Source organism: Notolepis coatsorum (genome assembly GCF_963971535.1).
Source record: "Notolepis coatsorum genome assembly, chromosome: 7".
NCBI lineage: Eukaryota > Metazoa > Chordata > Actinopteri > Aulopiformes > Paralepididae > Notolepis > Notolepis coatsorum.
The window spans coordinates 9,869,745-9,896,665 of record NC_140171.1 but is presented as its reverse complement, the minus strand read 5'-3'; the positions used below and the strand labels follow the sequence as shown (position 1 = coordinate 9,896,665).

The 26,921-nt window shown below is 42.1% G+C and overlaps 1 protein-coding gene across 1 annotated transcript in view; it reads right to left on the bottom strand.

The window, feature by feature from the left end:
* ncapd3 (non-SMC condensin II complex, subunit D3) overlaps nt 1-26,373 on the bottom strand; it is a 74,172-nt gene extending 47,799 nt beyond the window's left edge. Inside the window, exons 1-14 of the mRNA XM_084317919.1 lie at nt 26,299-26,373; nt 20,042-20,217; nt 19,226-19,388; nt 18,026-18,192; nt 13,478-13,657; nt 13,202-13,263; nt 11,245-11,332; nt 9,633-9,766; nt 7,764-7,836; nt 5,760-5,885; nt 3,410-3,662; nt 2,761-2,799; nt 2,500-2,625; nt 750-823 (exon numbers count right to left, since the gene is read on the bottom strand). Coding sequence (XP_084174045.1) covers nt 750-823; nt 2,500-2,625; nt 2,761-2,799; nt 3,410-3,662; nt 5,760-5,885; nt 7,764-7,836; nt 9,633-9,766; nt 11,245-11,332; nt 13,202-13,263; nt 13,478-13,657; nt 18,026-18,192; nt 19,226-19,388; nt 20,042-20,217; nt 26,299-26,350 — 1,713 coding nt within the window. The 5' untranslated portion in view covers nt 26,351-26,373. The remainder of the gene's footprint in view (nt 1-749; nt 824-2,499; nt 2,626-2,760; nt 2,800-3,409; nt 3,663-5,759; nt 5,886-7,763; nt 7,837-9,632; nt 9,767-11,244; nt 11,333-13,201; nt 13,264-13,477; nt 13,658-18,025; nt 18,193-19,225; nt 19,389-20,041; nt 20,218-26,298) is intronic.
* Nucleotides 26,374-26,921: the final 548 nt, after the last annotated feature.

Sequence of the window (26,921 nt, the reverse complement as noted above, 5' to 3'; positions counted from 1 at the left end):
GGAAGTGTCTGTATTTCCACTCGCTCTGTTGTTGAGCGAATGGTTGCGCTACAACCATAGAGGGGGCGTTACTGCAGATCAGCTCCTTGCTACGTAGGATAGTGAGTCAAATCAGAATAGCTTAGTTCACTGGGGGAGGATATTGTCTCAACTGAATTGGAGCAATCCGCCAAAATGAGAATTAGAGACACAGACCCCATTGATACAAACCCCCATTGCTAGGAAACAATGCTAAACACTGGAAAAGGCCATTTATAAAGACACAAATTTGAAGTGCATCATCAACTATATAAAATAAAGTCAAAACAACAAGTAGGGATGCTCGATATTGACTTTTTTACCGATACCGATATACCGATATTGTCCAACTCTTAATTTCCGATACCGATATCAACCGATACCGATATATGCAGGGTTCCTCCCCCCCAAAAATTGAATAATTTCAGGTAATTAACATTACATATCTCTTGTTGTGGAATTAACACAACATTATGCATACTTTTGACAATAAATAAAATCAGAATTTGTTCTTACTTGCTTGCCTGGGTAAATAAAGGTTATAGAAATGTTAAAAAAAATAAAATAATAATAAATAAAAAATAAAAATTGAAAACCCGATACCGATATTTTCCGATATCACATTTTAATGCCGATATCGGCCGATAATATCGGTTGGCCGATAATATCGGACATCCCTAATAACAAGCTTTACTTTGAAATTCTCAATGGTTTTATTATAGTCTAGTTACCTGCAGAGCGTGTTTCCTCACAGTGGTCTTCGGGTCTCCTACGCGTTGCATGAGGAAGGTCAGGCGCTCCTTCACTGCTCAACATGACATGGTGAAAACCAGAAGAAAAATCATTGCAAAATTTGATGTATTGTGTAGGTTTGTTTACATTGCTAATGTTTGTAAACTTGAGTAAAATAGACCTAAATTCTGCTTTATGATGTCTAAGAAAGTTCCAAAAACCGTACCTCCCATCAACATAATCAGACTCTCCTAGAATGTCTGTGAATATTTAAAAATCACAGATTGGGCCTGATATTTGTGTTTTATTCTAAAATTCTAAATGTCAAGGTATTCATTTACAAAGTCCCAATCAAGTGATTTATAAACTTTCTAAACCATGTCTCCCATGTCATGCAGACATAATGCTGAACAATGGAACATAAACATTTATTCATATTTAGATTTTGTATGGAGGAACCACAGTCCAGCGACAGGTGGGACTTCATTGATAAGCAGGCTGTGGGCAGATATGTCTCTCCTCACCTCTTTTACTCACTCCTGTTGTCATGAGCCTGTCTGATCTCCTGTCTGTCATTACTGGTCTATTAAAGGGCTCCTATTATGCTTGTTGTGTTTTCCCGTTCCTTCAGTGTGTTAATATAGCTGGAGGGGCATGTGAAACGTCATGCAGAGTTACAAAGCCCAAAGTCCCTGACGCTAAAGGGAGTTGTTCTCTCAGACAGAAAGCACTGCTCCTGAACTGCTTGAAATATCTTGTCTGTAGTCCAGCCTTTCTGGCTAGAAATGCCTCGTCTGTAGTCCAGCCTTTCTGGCTAGACAACAAAAAACAATTAGGCGAGAAATAGGATATGCGATTGCTGGATCTTCAGTCATATTTGATCTGCAACACCTAGTTTGACAGTTTGATCTGAATTTCCTTCGGGGCGTGTGTGCGCTCGGCGTGGGAAGCAGCAGCTCATCCAAAACAGCTGTTTCAGTCTGAGTGACCCTGAGATGCTGCACTCACAGCCTGCACAGCTGACTAGGTGCTTTTTGACCATAAAAACATGCAAATGTAGGGCGCAGCTGGGTAGCGCAGTGGTCTAAGCACCCGCCTACCACCGCAGAGACTCTGGGATTGAATCCAGCTGTCAGTGGTGCCTCCGGCTTGGTCAGTCGTCCCTACTAACACAATAGACCTATCTCAAACCCTGCCCCTTTTCTTGATCCTCCAATCACAGCTGTCGCTTACAGAGGAAGTCCGAGGTAAGCGACAGCTGTGATTGGAGGATCAAGAAAAGAGGGCAGGGTTTGAGATAGGTCCATTGGCAGTGTTAGCGGGTGGGAAGCCGGTGGGGTATGTGTCCTGGTCGTTGTAAACAGCGACTCCTACTGGTCGGCGCCTGTTCAGCAGGGAGGGGATCTGGGAGAAATAGCGTGAACCTCCGCACACGTTACGTTCCCCCGCTGAAACTCCTCGCCGTCAGGTGAAAAGAAGCGGCTGGTGACTCCACATGTATCGGAGGAGGCACGTGGTAGTTCTACACACCCTCCCTAAGCAAACAGTGGGGCAATGCACACAACGACCAGGAAGGGAATTGGCATAATGACTCAATTGGGATGGGTGAAAAATACAGAAAGCCCAAAAATAAATAAAATTAAAAAAAAAACATGCAAATGTGTGTAAATGGACCACAGAAATGAACATGTTGGCAGAATATGGGCTCTTGTATGTAGATAAGGGCCGTGTCAGACCAGTTTTCCTTACGCTCAGGGTGTATGGTGTTGTGCTCGTGGCTTGTGTTGCTGTTGCTGTTGCTGTTGCTGCCGCTGGCCTGCGTGACCTGCACGGTGTTGAACCCCAGAGTCCTGTAGGTCTTCTGTAAGCAGGTTCCTGAAACAAGACAAGGACACACCATGAAGTAATGGCCACTGCTATTTGGGATACAGTCAAATAGCAGCTGTATCACCAGGATATTAATATAATTATGAATAATATTGTAGTGTGTATTGTGGTAGGAGACTATACCTTCAGTGCTATAGGCCTCGTACATGGTCCGTCGCCCCGCTGGAAGAAAATAACCACAATGTTAGAGCTGTTCAGAACTATTGGCCATTGTGATGTCACAGAGCAAAGATCTGTGACATCACAAAGAATCTCCAGGTTTTTCCCCCTTAATTGACTGATATCAATCCCTGTCTCCTGAGCCATTGTGTGGTAGTGTGATGTGTGCCGGGTGCCAGTGTATGGCAGCCATTGATCCTGCGTAGCCCAAGGTTGGGTGCTACCAGTGGTGGATGAAGGAGGCCATTACCACCAGAAGGTATTGGTGTCCGTTTTTAATGTTTGTTATTTTTAATTAGAACCTAGCAAACGTAATTGTTAGTTTACAGAAACAACAGCTTTGCTACTGCTAGTGACATATCTTTCCATTCCAAAAGTTCATCCTCTCCAAACTATAAATTATTAAACTACTACTAATTAAAATTAAAATATATTCCGGTATATAATATATATATATATATATATTTTTTTTTTTTTTTTTTTTGCATTCGACTAAGAGGTTGGCAGTCGACTACGGCTCCTTTTCGATCGATTAGTCGACTAATCGGGGTCAGCCCTAGAGAGCGCATAACCGCGCTTCCTCCCAAGTCCTACGGATGCATGTTCTTCTCACTGGTGCCGAAGAGCTCATGGATGCTGTGCGTGGCGTTGAGGGAAGACAAGTCCAGCCACTGGGCCATGCAGGCCAAGGCGTGTCCCCTGACGGTGGGCGAGATGTCCGTCCAGCGGGCGAACAACACGTTCTGGATCAGGCAGCTGTGGGGCAGGAAGGGGAGCAGCTCCGGGGACACGGACTGGTCCGGTTTCCTCTCCGGCTGCTCCAGCAGCACCAGGACCACGTCCAGAGAGAACATCCTGTAGGCCACCTGGGAGAACAACCACGTTGGACATACAGTACATCATACGGCCGGGGCGATTCATCGAAATAAAATCGCGATCTCGATTCATAGACCTATGCACTCTCATTTCTAAATGACGATTTAGAAAATAAATATATTTTGTTTTACTTTTTACTAGGGCTGTGAAAATGAATGCTTTAACTTTGGAGATTAATTTAAATTATTTAAAGCATTAAAATAAATGTATCTAGATTAATCTATGGAGTGAAACATTTTCAATCTTAGCACCGCGGATATAAGAAAGAGGTCTAGCTGAGTCAATGTTGATGGTTTTGTTGAACATTTGTATTTCACAGGAGAGAAACTGTATTCAAAGAAAGCTATTAAAATAGTCTTTGAATCTAAATATACTTTCTTTGTGTTGATTTTACATTAATTCCATGATTTTACTCAAGTAAATATCTGTTACAAGCCTCGGTCTTAAGTAGAAAAATGCTATTTCTAATCTAGATTAATTACAGAAAATTGTGAGATTAAGTAGTAAAAAAAAATGTATCTATTGACAGCACTACTTTTTACTCAACTTTTTTAAATGACGATTCTGACTAGAGTTATTTTGTATGTTACAAGAGACTTTTAAGTTTAAGTCAAGCACTTTCATATATGTTATGTTTAAGTTTAAGTCAAGCACTTATGTTATGTTGTCTGTTTAAGAAAGAGTGCAATAAATGATTTTATTGAAAAAATAAGAATCGTGAGAGAATCGTGATCTCAATTCTTAGAGAAAATCGTGATTCACATTTGAGCAAGAATCGCCCAGCCCTAGTACATCATCATCAGCATACGTTCAGGTCAAAGGGGAATAATACAGATTCTGAAGAATTCCTATATGCGATTCCTGTGCTTAACTCATTCTGCGCCAATCGCGGAAAAAGTCTGGTTTTAAATCGTTATTTATTTTATTAGCTATATCCATTCATTTTTCATCCACCCAGCCTGATGTTATCATTGGGAATGGGTCTGAGCTTGCAAAAGGGCAAATACCGCCCCCTACGCCTTCCAGTCGGTATTGCACTCTATTAGAAATGGTGTAGTTTCTTTTCAGGGTCGATCTGAGACGTGCTGGCGGGGTTTAAATACTCCGGCTGGACTAGCCTTTACAACGTTACATCTGCTATGCTGCCCCCCCCCTTCATATGCAATGCCGGGCAATGTGGGACGGACCTCCACAAGCAGTATTTGGAATGGCGATCAGATAATTGGATTCTTTCTCTTGCATTACATCAGATACCAGGTAAGGACTATATATAAAATCTTGCGTTGATCTGATATTTCTTTCTACCGCGATCGAAGCTGTCTGTGTGTGTGTGGCTGTTTACCGTTGAGTGCAGGAGGTGGCGGGGCGAGCTTAGCGCTACGAGGGCCATTTCATGTATGCACGAGGAAGGATAATAATGATAATCTAGCGTTGATTTCAGGAAGATTCGATAATCAGGGGAAAAATTACAACGTGTTTAGTGTATTCCACTAAAGGTCTATTATCGCGTATTTTCCTGGGATTACTAAGAATCACCAAAACTATACTCATATTCAAAACGGTATAAAACGGAAATGGCGATGGCATACTAGCGCCCTCTGGCGCATTAAGCGATGGCGCAGAATGAGTTAAGGACAGTTCAGTGACTTCAGTCAATAGTGACATTATAAGATAAGATGATCCTTTAATCCCCTTGGGGAAATTCAGATATGTCAAAGCAGCATGGGGAGGGGATACAGAGCTTCACAGTCTGATAATACACTATAAGATACAATATAAAAAGTACAAAATACAAGATAGTACAACATTATGCTGAATGGTATCCAATGTACCGCTGATGTATGTAATATTTCTGCCGTTGCAAGTACTAAGCTAGGGGTTTACTCTAAACCTTATAAACACTTAATTTATATGCTAACATTACAAAGTGTGTCATTTTTAACAAAGAAGTAAAGGGAAAACACTATGGTACAAATGTTGGCTAATCTGGTACGGGAACGTGGAACCACTAAGTTTCCTCTAAGGAGGAGAATAAACGATGAGAAGTAATTCTCAACGTTACTGGAAGAAGGACAACAAAGCGCTACCTTAGTGTGTTGGGAATAATTGTTGAACCACTGGATGAAGGAGGCGTATTCCGAACAAGGCATCTTGGACAGCAGCGTGGCCAGGGCCTGGGCGCCGTATTTACGGTAGTCACACTTTTCCACCATCTGTCGAGGTCATCAGCGTTGCCATTAGTGCCCGGGGGCAGAAGGTTAAAATCAACAAATCATTTAGAAGTAATCATTTTCAAGTTCAGTAGATACCGAGTCACCAACGGTACGTGCTGCTGGTAAGATACAGTCAAACCTCTTCCACTCGTGAGATCCAATCAGAAAGAAGAGTTTGAGTTCCCTGAAAGGAGCCGGGCTGCGTGAATATTAAAGGCAACCAACTTGTGTTTAGCTTTTCTGATTGGCCACGACCCCACGCCGCTAGCCCGCCCCCTTTTGCCGCGAGTGCGGCAGGAACCTTCAAGTTCCCTGGTGCAAAATAAATCTGGTAGTTCGTTTATGACGTTAATGAATAATAAACACTGTTAGGACTCTTAATAATAAACACTGTTAGGACTATCTGACTCTTAATAATAAACACTGTTAGGACTATCTGACTCTTACTAATAAACACTGTTAGGACTATAAACACTGTTAGGACTATCTGACTCTTAATAATAAACACTGTTACAGTGTTAGGACTATCTCGATTCACGCGTCACTACTGTAACTAGAAACTCTGGGTGTCACTGTACATCAGTGTGGAACTGTACGCTGTAACGTTATGCGTTATTTCGCGTTTTTAACGTCATAAACTAACGCACTACCAGATTCACTCGTCAATGTACATCAGTGGAGGCTGCTTGCTGAAGCGCCAGCGGGGCGATGCGGTGGTTTGTCCCCGCCTTCCGTGCGCCGCCGCCGGCTTGACTCGGTCCAGCTCCAGCAGCAGCGGCCGTGCTCCGTTGTAGAATGACAGAGCTCTCATATTTTGCGAATGCTGAATTGTCATTAAGTTAAGTTATTTATTTATTTGTTACCCAGGGACAGTGCACATTAGTGCACGGGCTGCAACTAATGACTATTTTGGTAGTCGACTAATCTGTCGATTATTTTTTCGATTAGTCGACTAATCGAAAAACAATTATATAAAAAAAATTAAATATTTGTTTTTTAAATATAAAAAAAAAAAAAAAAAAAAATTGCACTACCTATCTTTGTGAAAGTGGCTTCTCAGCTCTGGTCCAGCTGAAGACAGAGCAGAGGAACAGATTGGACATTGAGCATGACCTCAGAGTTGCTTTGAGACTCTTGTCAGGACCAAACAACATCCCCAGTTATCCCATTAGTTCACCCAAACGTACTGTTGCTCTGTTATGTTAAGCTAAGAAGTCTTCAGCTGGCTGGACCAGAGCTGAGAAGCCACTTTCACAAAGATAGGTAGTGCAAAAAAAATGTAAATAAAAAATTAATATATATATATTTTTAATGACTAATCGACGCAACAATTCCTCGTCGACGATTTTTTATAATCGACATCGTCGATTATGTCGACTAATTGTTGCAGCCCTAGTGCACATTAATGAACATCTTCAGTTTCCACATCAATGTAAATGTGCCAGAGTTAGCTAATGAGCTAGTTTTCATCTGTAGTCCCTGCCTACCATGCCAGAGTAACCAGAGTACCTGGAGGAAACCCACGGGAACACAGGGAGAACATGCAAACTCCACACAGAAAGTGGAGTTGGCAGCAGTGCTAACCACTGTACCACTGTTTTTCTTGTTATCATTTACTGGGGAAAAAGTCAGCTCCATGATTGACACGCTCATTTCCCGGTCTGAGAACGATCATTGTTGATTGAACTGATACAGATAATGACATCTCTGCTCACCCCTACTATCTATCCATCCAGTTAGTCTCTGTGATTTGCCTAGTTCTGAAGATATCTGCAGTAGAGATATCTGCCATCACTCCGATACAATGTTTTATTCATGCCAAACGTACCTTCAGTATTTGATCGATTTTACATCACATGGAGAAGACGGTGAACTCACCTTGAAGCAGATGTGCTGCAGTAGAACCCGTATGAGGGGCAGCGCAGCTTCCTTCAGCTTCTCCACCATGTGACTGTTGAAGAGTACAAAAATATATAAATAAGGGCAGCTGGGTGGCGCAGCAAACTAAGCGCTCGTCACCAAAGCAAGAGACACCGGGTTCGACTCCGGCTGTCGGCGTTGCCTCCGGCTTGGGCCGGCCGTCATACTAACTCAATTGGCAGAGTTAGCGGGTGGAAGTCGATGGGTGGTAATCTGGACGTTGTGGACAGCGACTCCTACAGGTCGGTTGGGGACGCCTGCACAGCAGAGACAGGAAAATGGCGGGGGCAGTGTGAGCCTCCCACACGTTACACCTCGCCACTGAGAGTCCGCGCTGGCAGGTGAAAAGATGTGACAGGCTGCCTCCTCGTGTATCGGGGGGGGGACACGTGATGCAAGGCTTCTATCCTCCCTACAACCGGCCAGTGGGGGGCATATGTGAGCAACGTTCAAGACAGGGGAGGGGAGAATTGGCACGGCTAAATTGGGATGGGAGAAAAAATAGAAAAAGAGGAGAAAAGTGGATACAAAATAAATATATATATATATAAATAAACAGCTCATCAAATTTGTGAAAGGGCACAAAATATACCAAGATTGAAAAGGGTTAAAGGAGCCATTATAGTATGACAGCCAGTTACCAGGGGTCTTTACGGGTCCACCCGGGTCTTACTACCTGATTGGGTCCAGGAAGGGTTCTGTTGTTGGCACCACGTGATTGTAATTGGACAGTGGACAACCTCGGAGGTCATTGTTGTCATAGAAATGTTCACTTTTGTGAATGGCTTCCCAAAAGATTGTAGTTTGTCTCCCAGTGCTGAATAGCTGCCGTGAGAACCTCCATGGGGCTGTGTGTGTGTGAGCCACAAGATTACCCTTGTTCTGGCTTGCGGGGCTAATATAGGATGGCATGCAGCAACAAAACGGATTCTAATAATCGTGCAGCAAATTCATCATTTTGGAATAACCGTCATCGAGGATCAATATCTCATCTTATTACCACAAAAGAGCACATCATGACAGCGAGTCGACTTGGCAATAATGAGTAGATTAACCGTTTTAAATCAGCAAAAGGAAAAGCCACTTTCTTGACTAGGATGGATGGATGTAATGTTGCGTGTCACAGCCCAGGACATGGGGAAAGGCTAGAAGGCTAATGACGGGGTAAGATAAACGTTTTCTTATGACAACATGTTATAGCAACCGTCCGCAAAAACACTGCTCTAAATCAGGTCTGTTTGGGTCCCTAGTCTATCTGACCAGCGCCGGACGGATCCAGTGTCTCCCAGTTCTGCATGGGTCTGGGACTGCGTTTCCAAAACAGATCTGGGTCCGGTTTGGATCCATAAAGGACATTTCCAGGTATTTTTGGGTTTGCGCATGACTTTTTGGGCCCATGAAGACCAGGGGTTACAGGTAGGGATGCTCGATATTGGCTTTTTTACCGATACCGATATACCGATATTGTCCAACTCTTAATTTCCGATACCGATATCAACCGATACCGATATATGCAGGGTTTCCCCCCCCAATTTTTTTTATAATTTCAGGTCATTAACATTACATATCTCTTGTCGTGGAATTAACACAACATTACAAATAAAATCTGAATTTGTTCTTACTTGCTTGCCTGGGTAAATAAAGGTTATAGAAATGTAAAACAAAAAAGATTTTTTTTCTCTTTTTTTTTTTGAAAATCGATAGCTATTTTCCGATATCACATTTTAATGCCGATATCGGCCGATAATATCGGTAGGCCGATAATATCGGACATCCCTAGTTACAGGTGACCGTTATTTTACAGCTATGAACGTTGTTGATGATTACCAGACAAAATTGATGGCCTGGTCACGGGCATTGTGCACGGGCTGGGTCGGCATCAGGAGTGTGGATCTGCCCCGGTTCCCCTTCCTCATCATCAGGATCACATACACCAGCCTGGAGAGCACCCTCCTCAAGCACTGTGGAGGAAACAGGAGGTTATCTTTATACAAGTCACACCCTCCTCAAGCACCGTGGGGGAAACAGGAGGTTATCTTTATACAAGTCACACCCTCCTCAAGCACTGTGGAGGAAACAGGAGGTTATCTTTATACAAGTCACACCCTCCTCAAGCACCGTGGGGGAAACAGGAGGTTATCTTTATACAAGTCACACCCTCCTTAAGCACCGTGGGGGAAACAGGAGGTTATCTTTATACAAGTCACACCCTCCTTAAGCACTGTGGAGGGAAACAGGAGGTTATCTTTATATACAAGTCACACCCTCCTGAAGCACTGTGGGGGGAAACAGGAGGTTATCTTTATACAAGTCATACCCTCCTCAAGCACTGTGGAGGAAACAGGAGGTTATCTTCAAGCACTGTGGAGGAAACAGGAGGTTATCTTTATACAAGTCACACCCTCCTCAAGCACTGTGGAGGAAACAGGAGGTTATCTTCAAGCACTGTGGAGGAAACAGGAGGTTATCTTTATACAAGTCACACCCTCCTCAAGCACTGTGGAGGAAACAGGAGGTTATCTTCAAGCACTGTGGGGGAAACAGGAGGTTATCTTTATACAAGTCACTTCTGACTTGTTCGTGACAGGCAAGAATTCACCATATTCTCAACATACGCCAAGAAAGACATGACTATAGCAGCATGATGGGAAAGGTAAAAAGGGGAATTACACTTTATATTAATATATTTATCAATATTAATCAAATAAATATGGTCAAGACTGTTTAATCAAGACACTGTAAAAATGTGAATTACTTTGTGAAGCTAAAATCTATAGTTAACGTGTTTTCAATAATCTGATAATTTTTACAAGCAGTTTCAGATTATTGCCAGTGAGGGGTGTAAAGGTACACGTATCCGTACCAAACCGAACCGTACCGAACGGCTGTGTAGTAGTGTACCGAACGAATACAACGGTATGTTAACCACTAATGACCGCCCACCGGGGGCTGTTTTTTTTTCACAATCTAATATAATTATTATTATTATTATTTTAATTTTTTTACAAGTCGATTATTAATTTCAATATAGAATATTCATTGACAGCCCTACAAGTACAATTAGTTACTGCACACTACATCACCCCTGAGTGGAACATGGAAAGCCAAACCTTTCCCCCACTGTACCGAAAACCCGTACCGAACCGTGACTTCAAAACAGAGGTACATACCGTACCGTGGTTTTTGTGTACCGTTACACCCCTACAGTGAACGTATCACTAGACTAGACTAGACATAAACTAGACATAAACAACTGCTTAAATCCTTCCAGTCACGTCGATTCCAGTATTTGAATTGGAACACTGCTCCAATGGGCAAGTTTGCATTATTTAAATTAGGAGGGTTTGTACTGTCTGCTAATCAGGGTTCAGTATTTTAACCGTCCTGAATTCATGACAAGTTCAACATACATACAACCCCTTCAAGGGTTGGAACTTGCCTCGTCCTCATTCCCATGGTTGGGGGAGCAGAGGAGCCACAGACCACAGAAGGCCAGCTCAGGAACAGTCTGCATCTCACTGATGTCCCTGTACAGAAAATAAGAAAATAGTCAAACATTTTATTAAAAAAAGCCAGTTTAAATTCTTGCGCGTTCCATACAAGCTAGTGGTGGGGGGAAATATCGATACGTAGTAGTATCGCGATACTGTATCGATACAAGGACGCCAAGTATTGATATTTTATTATTTATAAAAGAAAAGAAAAAAAAAGGAAGTTGCATTGTTCATTTCAATACCTGTAATAGTACAGTAGTCCACACACACACGTGTGCATTCAGTTAAGTTGGAATATGACTGTAATACAAACAGTTCAGTTTGTCAGGTACATGGAACACAGATTACAGTGTTGACATCTGTCTGCTTGAGAAAATACCATGTTCTGCAATAAAGATTATTGAAGCGAGATGAACAGAATGAAAACTTTATTTTATTAGATAAAACAAGTTGACAAAGTTTTACTTTGCAGTTGAAAAAAGGTAATAAAAATCGCAATATATCGCAATACTCAGCATATCGCAATATATTTTGAATCGCAATACTATCGTATCGTGACTTAAGTATCATGATAATATCGTATTGTGAGGCCTCTGGTGATTCCCACCCCTAATACAAGCTCTCACCAGATGCACCAAGCAAGCCAAAAAACTACTAGAATACAAAAACATTTCATATTGAATATTATTTCATCTACATTTTTTATACTTTTTAATACCCTGCAGATAATAAAGTCATAATACGGTATATTTGCACCACAAAAGGTGAAGGGTCAGTGAAACGGCACAACTCTTAAACTCAGGTATCATGGAACCTGCCAGAGTTAACCATTGGTATTCACCACTTGTCAGTCGTTCAGCCGGTAGGTAAACTCAGAGATTTCCAACTTTACGAGTTGACGAGGACCAACAGAAGGATAAAAATAGAGCGTTCCTCAACACTAAGAACCTTCCTGGCCTAAACTAAACTAATTCATGGCCAAATTCCCAATCAGGTCTCTGACATCAAGGCCACCTAATCATCCCTTCCCCTTAATTGGCTGATATCAATCCCTGTCTCCTGAGCCATTCAGCCATTGTGTAGTGTGATGTGTGCCTGGTGCCAGTGTATGGTAGCCATTGAGCCTGCGTAGCCCAAGGTTGGGTGCTACCAGTGGTGGTGAAGGAAGCAATTTCCACCCTACATTGTAAAGCGCTTTGAGTGTCTAGAAAAGCGATATATAAATGCAATTAATTATTACTATTATTAAAACCTGACACCAAGAGGCACATGGATCATGTCAGAAATCAAAGCCACAAAGAAGCACGTGAGATCTCCGATATCTCTGTTGCAGTCATCCGATGACCACATAATGGTAAGTATAACAAGTATCAGCTGATACTTATACTGGTAACAGTGAGACTCAGAATAACTACCATCAGCAGTGACGAGGTGGTATGTGTGCTAGGGCTGAGCCCAAACGTTCGAACCTTCGTTCGTTACGTTGGCATTCGAATTCTAAATCAAAATTAAAAAAAATTATAAAAAATAGATATTTTTTTCCTTCTATTAATTCTGTTTAAACCAATGGGGTTTTTCTTCACAGTTGCAGATAAAGATTAGGCTACACTAATATTATAGTATTAAAAGAAACTGATGAGTCATATTCATTAAAGAAAGTTGATTTAATTGATTTAGTTGGGCTGGGGCTTCTCCCTGGGCTGGGTCTGGGGCTGGAAAGTTGATTTAATAAAAAAGAAAAGACTAATTTAATCAGATTAATCACTTTATTCAAATTGAGGATTTAGTTTGAGGATATTAAAAAATTAAAAACGAAGGTTCGAACGTTCGTTCGAAAAACCCTGACAAAGTTCGAATCCAAAAAACAGGCTTCGGGGACAGCCTTAATGTGTGCAGACTTACTTTTCAGAAGCAAAGGTGAAGTCTTTAGTGACTGGCTCGAAGTCTATCAGCTTGGTAAAGACCTGAAGAAGGAACAATGATGTCAGAATAATTCTTGGACTCATATCGAGCATCCGAATATTGTTTCTGGTGATCAATTTATTGAGTCAACAACATGTATATTTTCCATCTACAGATCAACCTCTCCAAGAATGTATGTGAATATAATCCAACATTGGAAAAAGAAAGAAAGAAAAACCTTGATTGGTCCTTTAATGTAAGCTCAACATCACTCACCTCGGCACAATTGTCGGCACTCTGCGGCTTGTCTTTAAGAGGGAACCTTTGAAGGAGTTGAAGCAGGGTTTGGACCAGGAGGACCACGCCGTCTCTGATCTTCATGAGGTCCTGGCCAGAGAAGTGCACCTCCTCCTCCTCTTCCTCCTCCTCCCCATCCTCAGCTTCATCCACGTCCATCTGATGAGAATTAAGTCAGTGTCGTTTCAAGACTATGAATGTTTTTAGTTGCGTTACTGGTCTTGTTTTTTTGTCTGGAACTTGTTTTTTTGTATTCGTTATGTTTGTTTGGTGGATCCGGTCGCTCTTGTAAATTAGATTTGTACCTGTATAAAGGTTTGAAATTAAATGTTTATGTATTTGACTTTGCTCTCATAAAAAAAGAAAAAACAACGTTGCTTCTTCCTTGTAGTTGTTAGGGCTGAGCCCAAACGTTCAAAGGTTCGGATCTTCATTTGTTACGTTGGCACTCGAATAATTAATGGTTCGAACCTCCGCTTTTTTTCCTTTTTTCTTTTTTGTTTTGTTATTTATTTTTACACAAAAAAATATATATCAGAATGTGATATACCATCAGAATATCACAGTACTAGGTTGTGTTTACAATAATTTGAAAGTCACGCACAACCACAGACACAACAGTCTAGTTGAGATGAGGAGGGGTCACCATCATACATGATCAGGAAATTAATAAATCATGCAAAAAAAACTCACTCACCAGTCTTATTTCATAATACAACGTTTTCAAATGGACGTTTGGATTAAACCAAGTGTATGCAGTGATGCTGAACTTTCCCAACGGAACACAAGTTACTTAACGTTACACAGGTATGTTATGCACGTTAAGCTATGCATGTTTAGCTTGCTAACGTTAAGATAGCAGGAGCCGTTGGCCAACAAATGGATTCACTAAATGGATTACCATCCAAACGTTATTGAAGCCTCCTGTGACCAGTAAGTAGGGTTGGGCATCGTTTGGATTTGAACGATTCCGGTTCCGATTCCGATTCTCCATTTCGATTCCTGTTCTAAACGATTCTCGATTCCGATTCTTTGAGGTGCAGGTCAAAACAGGTCACAGCTTATTTCGCAGGAGATATATATATATATACATTTTTTTTTTTTATCTTTAATTTTTTTCATACTATTCACGTTGTCAGTTGACTTGATACAGTTTAATTTGGTTGCTGTACTGTAACTAGGGTATTAATTAACAAAGTACCGGTTCTCGGTGCCCAACCCTACCAGTAAGTAGGTACTACTACTTTTAATAACCATTTTGACCGCAGCAAATTATGCCCATATGTTCTACGTTATATTCTTTTATATTTTTGCATGATTAAAAACGATTGTTCGAATGTCCGTTCGAAAAACCCTGCTGAAGTTCGAATCCCAAAAACAAGCTTCGGGACAGCTCTAGTAGTTGTACACATTCAGTGTAGACTTCCTTAATTTTTTCACCCAAAATAATAATGCAAATGTTTTTTCCTCTTACCCAGAGAGCATCCAGATAACCTCAGTGTGATTCACCTAGTTCTGGAGATATCTGCTGTCACTCCAATACAATGGAGCTGAATGAGCCAAAGCACCAAAAAACAATGTCTCTTTCCAGAAATCATGACCTGCTTACTAAAAAAATACCATAGATCTTGTTGTCAGCAGTTTCATGTAGGAACTATTTTCTATAGAACTACATAATAGCGACAGCTCCATTGAATTGGGAGTGACGGCAGACATCTCTAAGACAGATGTCTCCAAAACTAGACAAATCCCACCCAAACTATCAAGATTCAAGAGTTTTATTTGTCACATACATACCAGGGCATACAGTGAAATGCGGGTGGCGATGCCCGCTTCAATTGTGCAATAATACAATAATAAAAAAATTAAATAAATAAAAATGGATCTGGATGGATAGATAATAGCATTACGGGTAATGGGGAAATGATTTAACTATCCCTTTAAGCTTCTTATCACAGTGTACAGTAGGTGATTATAAAAAAAATATATACTATTGCTCTTTTTTGACTATTTGTTGTTATTGATACTAGAATTTGAGCTTATTCTACTGTTGCACTTAAGTCACTCTGGATAAGACAGACTGCTAAATGGCTAAGATTTCAATGAAAAACAGTACAACATTTTCTTTACCATAATAAGTGTGAACGCAATAGGCAAGATGTTAGCTAGATCCTTGGTTCCCATGAGTCATTTGCTTAGTAACCAAAATAATTTTTTATAGGAATTAAAAGGAGTCAGTTCTGCTTTTTGGAACCTTCGCCCAATGTCCTACTTACAACAGATGTTGTTGATGGGTAGAGTTCTTTCTCAGCCCAACCCATGCTGTTGCTCATACTGGCTCTGACTAGTTAGCCACTGTTATGGAAAATATTTCATCCTATTACATCATTTGTACAGCTTACTGGGCCTATTAGTGTGTACAGTGTACAGACAGCATGTTTATAGCTCTGTTTAAATACATATTCTCTGTACAGCCTTGACTAGTTAGTTAATATAGTTAACTAGTATACAGTTTCTCAGACACTAGGGCGACAGTCAGGATAACTCCACTATTTTGGGAAATTAGCTTATTTAACATCTTCCCTGGAGTTAGACAAGAAGATGCATACCTTTTTTGTCTCTGTGCGTGCATTTTAGCTTTGGGAATAGATGCTCCGTTAGCATAGCTTAGCTTCATCACTGGAAGTGAGGCAGGACAGTAGCCTTACAGTGCCTTACAGTGTATTGCAAGGTCTGACATTGACCAAACTTGATATGCATGACCTTGGTGGGCTCTAGGTCAACTCCTGAAAAGGGGGTCAATGTCAGACTTTGCAATCAAAAGTTAGGGGGCTAATAACCCTTGCCATAATTTCAGTGCGCCCCTAACTTTTGATTGCAAGGTCTGACATTGACCCCCTTTTCAGGAGTTGACCTAGAGCCCACCAAGGTCATGCATATCAAGTTTGGTCAATGTCAGACCTTGCAATACACTGTAAGGCACTGTAAGGCTACTGTCCTGCCTCACTTCCAGTGATGAAGCTAAGCTATGCTAACGGAGCATCTATTCCCAAAGCTAAAATGCACGCACAGAGACAAAAAAGGTATGCATCTTCTTGTCTAACTCCAGGGAAGATGTTAAATAAGCTAATTTCCCAAAATAGTGGAGTTATCCTTTAACAGTGTTCTAAAAACAACTACCATGCCGGCCCAGGACAGTTTGTCTTAGATATGTCGTATTTTCAGAATATGTCATCTTGTCCTTTTCTTTGTTGTCTTTTGTTTCGTATCAATCTTGTGTCAGATACGAAACCCATCTTAGTTTTCATTTGTCATTCCAAACTGGTGTATTTAATTGTAAGTCTGACCAGAGCTCCTTCTCTCTTTCTGGTCAGACGCTCGTGTTACTCTGATTGTAAACTGAGGATACTTTCTGTGGCCACAGAAAATAAACTACTATCTGAATTTCTACAGTTCACCGTCTTGGCTCCTTTAAAATATTCCACAACATGAATGGAGCTGAATGAGCCAAAGCACCTAAAGAAATTAGGAAAAACTAAAAAAAACAATGTCTCTTTCCAGAAATCATGACCTGCTTACTAAAAAAATACCATAGATCTTGTTGTCAGCTGTTTCATGTAGGAACTATTTTCTATAGAACTACATAATAACGACAACTCCGTTGAATTGGGAGTGACACCACAAACCAATGTAAGGTCAATGGGATCAATCTCCTGTCTGAACAAGCTGACTGGGGCTCATTGAATTTAAATCTACTCCACAGCGCAAACAAAGTAGATTTAAGTCGTTTTCAGTCAGCTTGTACAGACAGGCGCTTGACCCCACTGACTTTGTATTGTTTTGTGGCTAACTAGCCAGAGACAGTAGGAGGAACAGCTTGGATTGTGTTGAGAAAAGACTCTACTGATCAACAACATTGTTGGTAATGTTGCAAATAGGGCTAGGGTTCCAAAAAGTCTGAACTATCCCATTGTGCAACATACAGTATGTGATTATGTACAGGGTTAAGAAGCTTCTATCCCCAGGCCATCAGGCTGCTAAACGAACAATAAACACTATGCAACAACCATCAAATGCACACAGCACACACACCCACACGCACACACTCACTCAAACAAACAACACACTGCAGCACCCACTCTCCACACTTTAGATCACACAAACACACTTTACACTTTATATTTATTGATAAAGGATTTGCACTACAACTCGTACACCTACTGTAAATTGTACCTAAATTGCACCTCGTCCCATTTCTGCCTTGCACTATATAGTATTGTATATTAGTACACTGCACAGTATTGTATATTGTATGGTAACTACGTCTATTCTGCATCGAACATTGTACATATGTCTAAACTGAACACTGTGACCTCATTTTTTTACTTCTAATTTTACTATGTTATTTTATTTCATACTTATCTTGTCTTGCACAGTCTCTGGAGCGTAACAGTAAGAAGCATTTTGTATAAAAGTATTCTGTACTTCTGTATGACAAATATTAAAGAAACTTGAAACTTCACAGACCTCTTCGTTGTCCTTCCTGTGTGGTTTGGAGCGCTTGCCTTCAGCCTGGGAGCTCTTCACTGTGTCTTTCTTGCGCTTCTTCCCTGAGCTTTGGGGCCAACAGTGAGAGACGACGTCCAGGCAGGTGTCAAAGAGAACCTGGTGGAACACTTTGTTGGCTACGCTGCCTGTAGGTGACACACACACACACACGCCACTTCTTGAAGATACAAGATGAACAGAATTCTGCACACTCCTAAAGCCTTTTTCAATGTCATTGCATTTTTCTTTTTTTACAGAAGGTATGCAGATGTAACATTTATTATCCAAATTGTTATAACTGTTGTGAAAATTATGACTAAAGGCCAATCTTTAGGGGGAAAAAGGTGTTGTATATATAAACGCCATAGTTTTCATGTTTTGAGCATTTGGCTATAATGAAAACCAATAAGAAGCGTCAAAGTAGTTGTGCTCTTGTGATTGGTAGAAGATTGCTGAGGTATGGGTAGTTACCATGGAAAGGGGTAAAGATTCATGTTTATGTTATGAAACACATTTTCTATAAAGATTAAGTTAAAACATTTACCACTATTTATTGGTTGTAACAGTATAATAATTAAATTATCTATATGTCCGCCAAAGAATATGAACCGACACAATACAGTTTGGCTGTAACACTTACAGTATAGTTTCGATCTTCAACGGGCTACACTAGGGAGGTGAGTGGTTATGTCATTGTTGTTTCCGGCCGGTCAACCTCGCTTGAAATTGCAATGTATTTCCAATGGACACATTTCTAAATAGTCTCGTTTAAAACAAATAAAGCATTGGCACGGTGTACCTTTCTGTGTGTATTCATCCACAATCTATAGCTCAACATGAAACAATTCGCAATTAATCGTAAAATAATTACGTATAATTTTATTTCAACCAAAAATGCTTAAACAATAATGTTAGTGATAGAAGAAGGGAACTCATTTTGTGCAAAAAATGGAAAGCTTGCCAATGTTCATGAGGCAGAATTATTACAATAGCCGATAATACATTTTCCCAATGATAAATCCCTATACGGGTGGACTGCGTGGGAAACTAAAGTGACGTCAGAAAAGTCCCTCTGCCATTTTGCGTTCCGTTCCAATTGCTCTTTATCTTAATGGGATTGCATCGGACTGCTTTTACAGACGCACACATAATCAGCAGCTCAGCAGCAGTGACACCTACCAGTGACCCCCAGCAGCAGCAGGTAGAGGGAGGCAGCGTGGAGACTGTGGAGCCTCTGCTGAACACTGGCTGCTTTGGCCTTTCCCTCCAGAATGAAGTAGGACAACAGAGCCAGCAGGGACCTGCTTGAGATGCCATTCTCACCAAACAACGTCCAGATGCTCTGCAAGGAAACGTTGAAGGGTCAGTAGTTCTCATTTAGTGTGTTTACATGATGCACATTGAAGAATCAGTGTGTATCAAAATATGACCATAATCGCTGCAGTCCCACTTCTGCTTCTCGCCCTTTGAGGCTTCATCGACTCACATAGTTAGGGAATTTTAGCAAGATGTTTGGACCATCTGTGAAAAAATTTATTACCAATAGCTTTCTTCACCAAAGTGTTCCTATAGGTGTCTACTAACACCTCTCAATTTATTCAAACCCAAATCCTCGGGGAAAATTCTGGAGAGCCAATCAAAGTTAAGGAGCCCAGGGGGCTTGGGCGAAAAATATGAAAAAAATGTAAATCAAATATTAACGTGTGGGATGACTAACTAGGGGTTTTCAGGGGTGCTGAATCTATTCCAACCATTAGTAACAGCTGTAGTAGCGGTGCAACCCCAGTCCTCAACCCTTCACAACTGTAGTATCAGTGCAGTCCTCTGTAATGTCTGTATATTGTTATACAGAGACAACTTAATGAGGCTATCTTGTCTTTTTCATTGAGTTCTGGATGAGTTCCACTAATGCATTCCGGGGCTTCAGAATGGGTTCCTTACAGAGTCCTAAAGTGTTAGTCTTACTAGATTCTTCTCCATGAAGCGAGCCTTTACCTGTGCTGATTCATCATCCCCTGTGCTGGATGCTTGGGTGCCTGCAGCATAGGGCAGCAGGCGCTCATATAGGTTCCTGAAGGCCTTGTATCCACCGGCAGTGATGTCATCCTCCACAGCAGAGTCCAGTGGCTCAGTCTCTGTGAACTCCTGGTCCCATGTTGTATCCACCCAACCTAAAACACAGTGTGGACATTGTATTGTTATTTTTATTACTATTATTTTTTATTTATAAAAATGTTTACATCACTTTTTCAATGCTGGGAAAACACACAACTTTTGCATCTTTACCTAACTTCCTTCACAGTTATTTTTAATTCTCATTATCATGCACATCTCAGAATGTATGTTTGTAAGATTGGATTGCGTTTGGATTGCTCTCTGGATCGGATCGCTGAACAGCAGAAATGGCCCACCGAGATCCTTTGTTATGCCGGCCACGGACAAGAACAAAAGCCGCCGCGAAGACGAGGAAAGAGAGCCGGGGTCCGGAACAGACTGAGGTCCAAACGACACAGAACCACATTGCCCAGCATATTGTTGGCCAATGTGCAATCGATAGGAAACAAATTGGACGACATCAGAGCAAGGATCCAATTCCAGAGGGACATTCGGGATTGTAACGTCCTCTGTTTCACAGAAACTTGGCTGAGTCCAGATGTCCCGAATCATGCAATAGAACCGGCAGACCACTTCTTCGTTCTACGGAAAGACCGGACGGCATTAGAGTCACTAAAGAAGAAAGGAGGCGGCATTGCCTTCATGATAAACAAGGAGTGGTGCGATTTAGGCAACACAAAGGAAATGTCTAACCACTGCTCCCCAGACCTGGAGTTTATCACGATAAAATGTCGACCCTTCTTCCTCCCAAGAGAGTTAACGTCCATCATCCTCATCGGAGTGTACATTCCACCACACGCGAACACTGAGGTCGCACTTTCAAAACTTCACGACGAGGTAAACAAACTCCAGGCAGCTAACGTTGACGCGGCCATTTTGGTCTTGGGGGATTTCAACAGCGCGCGTCTTAAAAAGGTGCTGCCGAATTTCTATCAGCATGTGACCTGTCCCACCAGAGGCGAGAACATATTAGACCATGTATACTCGCAATTTAAGAATGGGTACAAGTCACAGGCTCTTAGTCCATTCGGTAAAAGCGATCACGCCGCAATTTTTCTTTTGCCTAAGTACAAACAGTGTCTCAAGCGAACGCCGGTGGTCTCGCGAGAGGTTAAGCGTTGGACCGTGACGTCAGTAGAGTCACTCCAAGCAGTGCTGGGAAGCACAGAATGGAGTGTACTCCGTGATAACACAGCCAATATTAACGAATACACCGAAACGGTGATTGACTATGTCTGTACTCAGGTAGAAGTAATAATCCCCACCACCAAAATTAATATCTACCCAAATCAAAAGCCCTGGGTAGACAAATCCGTCCGTGAGGCTCTGAAAGTGCGCACATCAGCATACAACACCGGGCTGGTGACAGGCAACATGGAAGAACACAAGATGGCAAGATACAACGTCAGGAGAGCAGTAATAGAGGCAAAACGGCGTTACAGGGATAAAGTTGAACTTCAGTTTGAACAGGCTGACTCTAGAGGCATGTGGCAGGGCCTCAGAACAATGACAGACTACAAAGGAACCCCCCTCAAACTGAACAGTGACATCTCCTTAGCAAATGATCTCAACTCCTTCTATGCGAGGTTTGAGGCTGTGAATAACAACACCAGCCTACAAACCACGGCAATGGGGGGGGGGGGGTCTGCTGATGGAGACTCAGTGTTCAGGGTAACAGAGCATGAGGTGAGACGGATCTTTAAAAAAGTGGATATCAGGAAGGCAGCAGGACCGGACGGCATCCCCGGCCGCGTCCTAAAAGTCTGTGCCGACCAACTGGCCCCGGTTTTCACTGACATCTTCAACCTGTCCTTGGAACAGGCCGTCATCCCCACCTGTCTGAAGAAGTCCACCATCATCCCTGTACCCAAAAAATCTACGCCCGCTTGCCTCAACGACTACCGCCCTGTAGCCCTCACCTCCATAGCCATGAAGTGCTTTGAGAAGCTAGTGAAGGGCTACATCTGTTCCTCCCTCCCCATCAACCTGGACCCTCTGCAATTTGCATATCGCCCCAACAGGTCCACGGAGGACGCCATAGCCCATGTGCTGCACACAGCAGCATCACATCTGGACAAGAGGAAGGGGAACTATGTGAGAATGCTGTTCATCGACTACAGCTCAGCATTCAATACCATAGTCCCCTCCAAACTCATAGCCAAGCTCAGGGACCTGGGCTTGAACTATGACCTGTGCCAGTGGGTCCTGGACTTCCTGACGGGCAGACCCCAGGTGGTAAGAGCCGGCAACTGCACCTCCTCATCCATCACGCTCAACATAGGGGCCCCCCAGGGCTGTGTTCTGAGCCCCCTCCTCTACTCCCTGTACACACATGACTGCGTAGCACAGCGGAACAACAACACCATCATCAAATTTGCTGATGACACAGTAGTGGTGGGCCTGATCTCTGCCAACGACGAAAGGGCCTACCTGGAAGAGGTAGAGAACCTGTCACAGTGGTGTCAGGAGAACTGCCTCTCCCTGAACGTCAGCAAAACAAAAGAGATGATTGTGGACTTCAGGAGGTCGGGGGTCAAGGACTACAGCCCCCTCAGCATCGACGGGGCACCAGTTGAGAGAGTGAACAGTTTCAAGTACCTCGGAGCCCACATATCCGAGGACTTGTCATGGACCACACACATTGACAGTGTTGTGAAGAAGGCACGACAACGCCTCTACTTCCTCAGGCGCCTAAGGAAGTTCCAAGTCAGCCAGAAGATCCTTAGGAACTTCTACTCATGTACAATAGAGAGCATCCTGACCGGCAACATCACCTCCTGGTTTGGGAATAGCACTGCACAAGACCGTAGCAGACTACAAAGAGTGACACGTTCAGCCGAACGCACAATTAGAGGGGGGCTTCCCACCCTCCAGAACATTTACAACAAGCGGTGCAAGGGGAAGGCTAAGAGAATTATTAAGGACTCGAGCCACCCGAACAACTGCCTCTTTGAACTGCTGCCGTCAGGCAAGCGATACCGGAGTCTTATGGCGAGCACAGAAAGACTCAGAAGGAGCTTCTATCCCCAGGCCATCAGGCTGCTAAACGAACAATAATCGCTAAACGAACAATAATCACTATGCAACAACCATCAAATGCACACAGCACACACACCCACACGCACACACACACTCACTCAAACAAACAACACACTGCAGCACCCACTCTCCACACTTAGATCACACAAACACACTTACACTTTATATTTATTGATAAAGGATTTGCACTACAACTCGTACACCTACTGTGAATTGTACCTAAACTGCACCTCGTCCATTTATGCCTTGCACTATATAGTATTGTATATTAGTACACTGCACAGTATTGTATATTGTATGGTAACTACGTCTACGAACATTGTACATATGTCTAAACTGAACACTGACCTCTTTTTTTTCTTCTAATTTTTACTATGTTTTTATTTCATACTTATCTTGTCATGCACAGTCTCTGGAGCGCAACAGTAAGAAGCATTTTGTACAAAAGTATTCTGTACTTCTGTATGACAACTATTAAAGAAACTTGAAACTAAGAGTGCAAATAACAATAAACAAAACAAATGTTGCAGGGCTGTAAGAACCCTGAGAAAACCACTGCTATTGGCCGCTCTAGGAAACCGTAGCCAATACACTACTAGCCGTTTTTGTTAGGGAAACTCATATTTCTAACAAATATAATCAAGGCAAAGTAATGTGTCCAGGCAATGGTCATACTTTTTTATTTTGAGAGCTGAGGAAAGATGCAAATGTTGAAGGTGACAGTGGGACCGCTGGCCTGGTACTGATGACAGCTCTTGTCAAGATACTTAACTCTGGAGTTAGTGTCAAAACTACAGGGTCATTCATATAAGTTAAAGTAGAGAATTCTGACTCTGTGACTGTCTGTCACTATGAATTGAAAATGGGGGACCCTGATGTAAACAAGACGAAAGTCTTTCTCTGGTCTGCATCCCCTTAACAATTATATGTATTGAGCCGTACTGTATTGTACCCATTCTGCAATCTGTTAATAAAGTTTTCATTCATTCATTCATTCATTCTTTCATTCATTAATTCATTCTGTAGTCGAACCTAAAGGCGTGACATTAACCGTCAAACTAAATGTCGTGATGCTAACGTCAACTTAAGTTAATTCTGAATGGGGAACCGGTTTGATTGATTGATTGAAAACTTTATTTAACAGATTGCAGAATGGGTACAATACAGTACGGCTCAATATACACAATTGTTAAGACAGACGACGTCTGTGATTGGAGCGGAGTGAGAGGCGGAGTCACGGAGTTGGAGAGAAGAAGTGGGGACAGAATGGGTTGGAGAGTGATAGGCAACCTTCGGAACGAAGAAGCCACCTAATGATGATGAGACCAGAGAAAGACTTTCGTCTTGTTTACATCAGGGTCCCCCATTTTCAATTCATCATAACATATATGACATACACGAAAACATATAGATAAACAGTACTATTACATCCAGACATTCATGACATACAAGATATACAAATATACAATACTGTTTAAGAGACAGAGTTTCTAACAGAGAGTATTAAGTATATACATTTGAGGGGGAAGAAACTGTACGGTGGAGTTTGAATACTTTTTATATGATCGAAACTGGCCCCTGTAAATGTCCTAACCCAACCCCCTCCAATGTACAGTAAATGACCAAGTATGGTTGTCAATATTCCAATGTACAGTTTTGCTTGTACAGTTGTACAGTGTTACCTCATGGTACCAAAGCACCTCAAAGGCGCTAAAAACAAAATTACAAACATCTCAAAACAAACTGGTCAGACTACTGCTTGACCTTACTCCTAGAACCCACCTCACCCCTGCCCACTTTGACAACCTAGGATGGCTTAGAGTAGACGACAGAGTACAGCAACTTGCAATGGGCCTGGTCTACAAGATACACTACACGACCAAGGTACCCATGTACATGTCTAAATACTTCCCAAAGGTCAGTGAATACCACGATCACAACACCAGAGGGAGCTCCACAAATCATGTTAAACCCAGATTCGGCTCAAACAAGGGACTAAACACGTTTCGCAATTATGCCACATCAATGTGGAACGCCCTACCCAAAGCTGTAAAGGAATGTGAATCACTACCCACTTTCAAAAACACTCTCAAAAAACACCTAAGGGAGACTGCAACTCGAAACTGGCCCCTGTAAATGTCCGAACACAACCCCCGCCAACACCCCCCCCCCCCCCCCCACTCCTACCCCCCCCCCCCCCCCCCCCCCCCCCCCCCCAACCACCTCCAATGTACAGTCCCACCCCCACCTACCCAATCCAATGTACAGTTTCTACGCCTAATGTATATACTCTTTTCTTTCTGGACTCTTTTTGTATCACAAATACAGTACTGTAATTGCAAATCTGGTATGTCATAAATGTATAGATGTAGCAGTACTGTCTATCTGTATGTCATGTATGTCATATATGTTACGATGAATTGGAAATGGGGGACCCTGGTGGAAACAAGACGAAAGTCTTTCTCTGGTCTGCATCCCCTTAACAATTGTATGTATTGAGCTGTACTGCACTGTACCCATTCTGCAATCTGTTAATAAAGTTTTCATTCATTCATTCATTCATTACCCACCCACCCCTCCTACCCAACATGTAGATGTAGCAGTAGTGTCTATCTGTATGTCATATGTCCTGATGAATTGAAAATGGGGGACCCTGATGTAAACAAGACGAAAGTCTTTCTCTGGTCTGCATCCCCTTAACAATTGTGTTGTTAAGCTGTACTGTATTGTACCCATTCTGCAATCTGTTAATAAAGTTTTCAATCAATCAATCAATCACTTCAGACTTCGATAGAGAGACTAACTTTCCTACGTTTGTGTGGAAATATGTTGCTGCTAATGCTAGTCACAAATCGTTGAGTCGTCAGAACCGAGGCGTTATGGCTGCTATACCGAAGATAGACACACATCATTGTTAATGTGTTGTTAGCTTATTAAGTTAACTTAGTGCCAAGTTAGCTCGTAGCAAACGTTAGCAAACTGAATACAAGAGCACATACAAGAATACAAGAGCAACCGAATACAGACACGCTTTTACGCTTCACATTCAACATTCACAGTGAACGCAGCCGAATGGACATAATAATAACTGTTGTTACCTGAAGACAGTTGGTTTAACTTGAGAAAGTCCAGCGCCTGTAACAGCTCCATGATGGTGTTTTGAAACGACCCGCCAGACCGACAACAACACAGCGAGACGCGCGCGCTGCTCAAATTCTCAATACGTGCTCGCGCGCTGCAACGCTGCGCCACACACTGCGCAGGATCCCACGCCGGGGTTTCTGCGCGCGAGACGGAGTAGGGTATATCTGCAGAGCCACAGAGCCCAACGTCTGGGCGGGGCTTCGTGGCGTGGACTAGGCTTGGGGTGGGGGCTTTTTGATTGATTGATTGAAAAGTTTATTAACAGATTGCAGAATGGGTACAGTACAGTACAGCTCAATACATACAATTGTTAAGGGGATGCAGACCAGAGAAAGACTTTCGTCTTGTTTACATCAGGGTCCCCCATTTTCAATTCATCATAACATATATGACATACATGACATACAGATAGACAGTACTGCTACATCTATACATTTATGACATATCAGATTTGCAAATACAGTACTGTTTCGTGATACAAAAGTGTCCAGAAAAGGAGTGTATATACATGGTACACTGGTTGAAGAAACTTGGCTTGGCTTCAAAACCAAATTTTCATCAATACTAAACAACATGG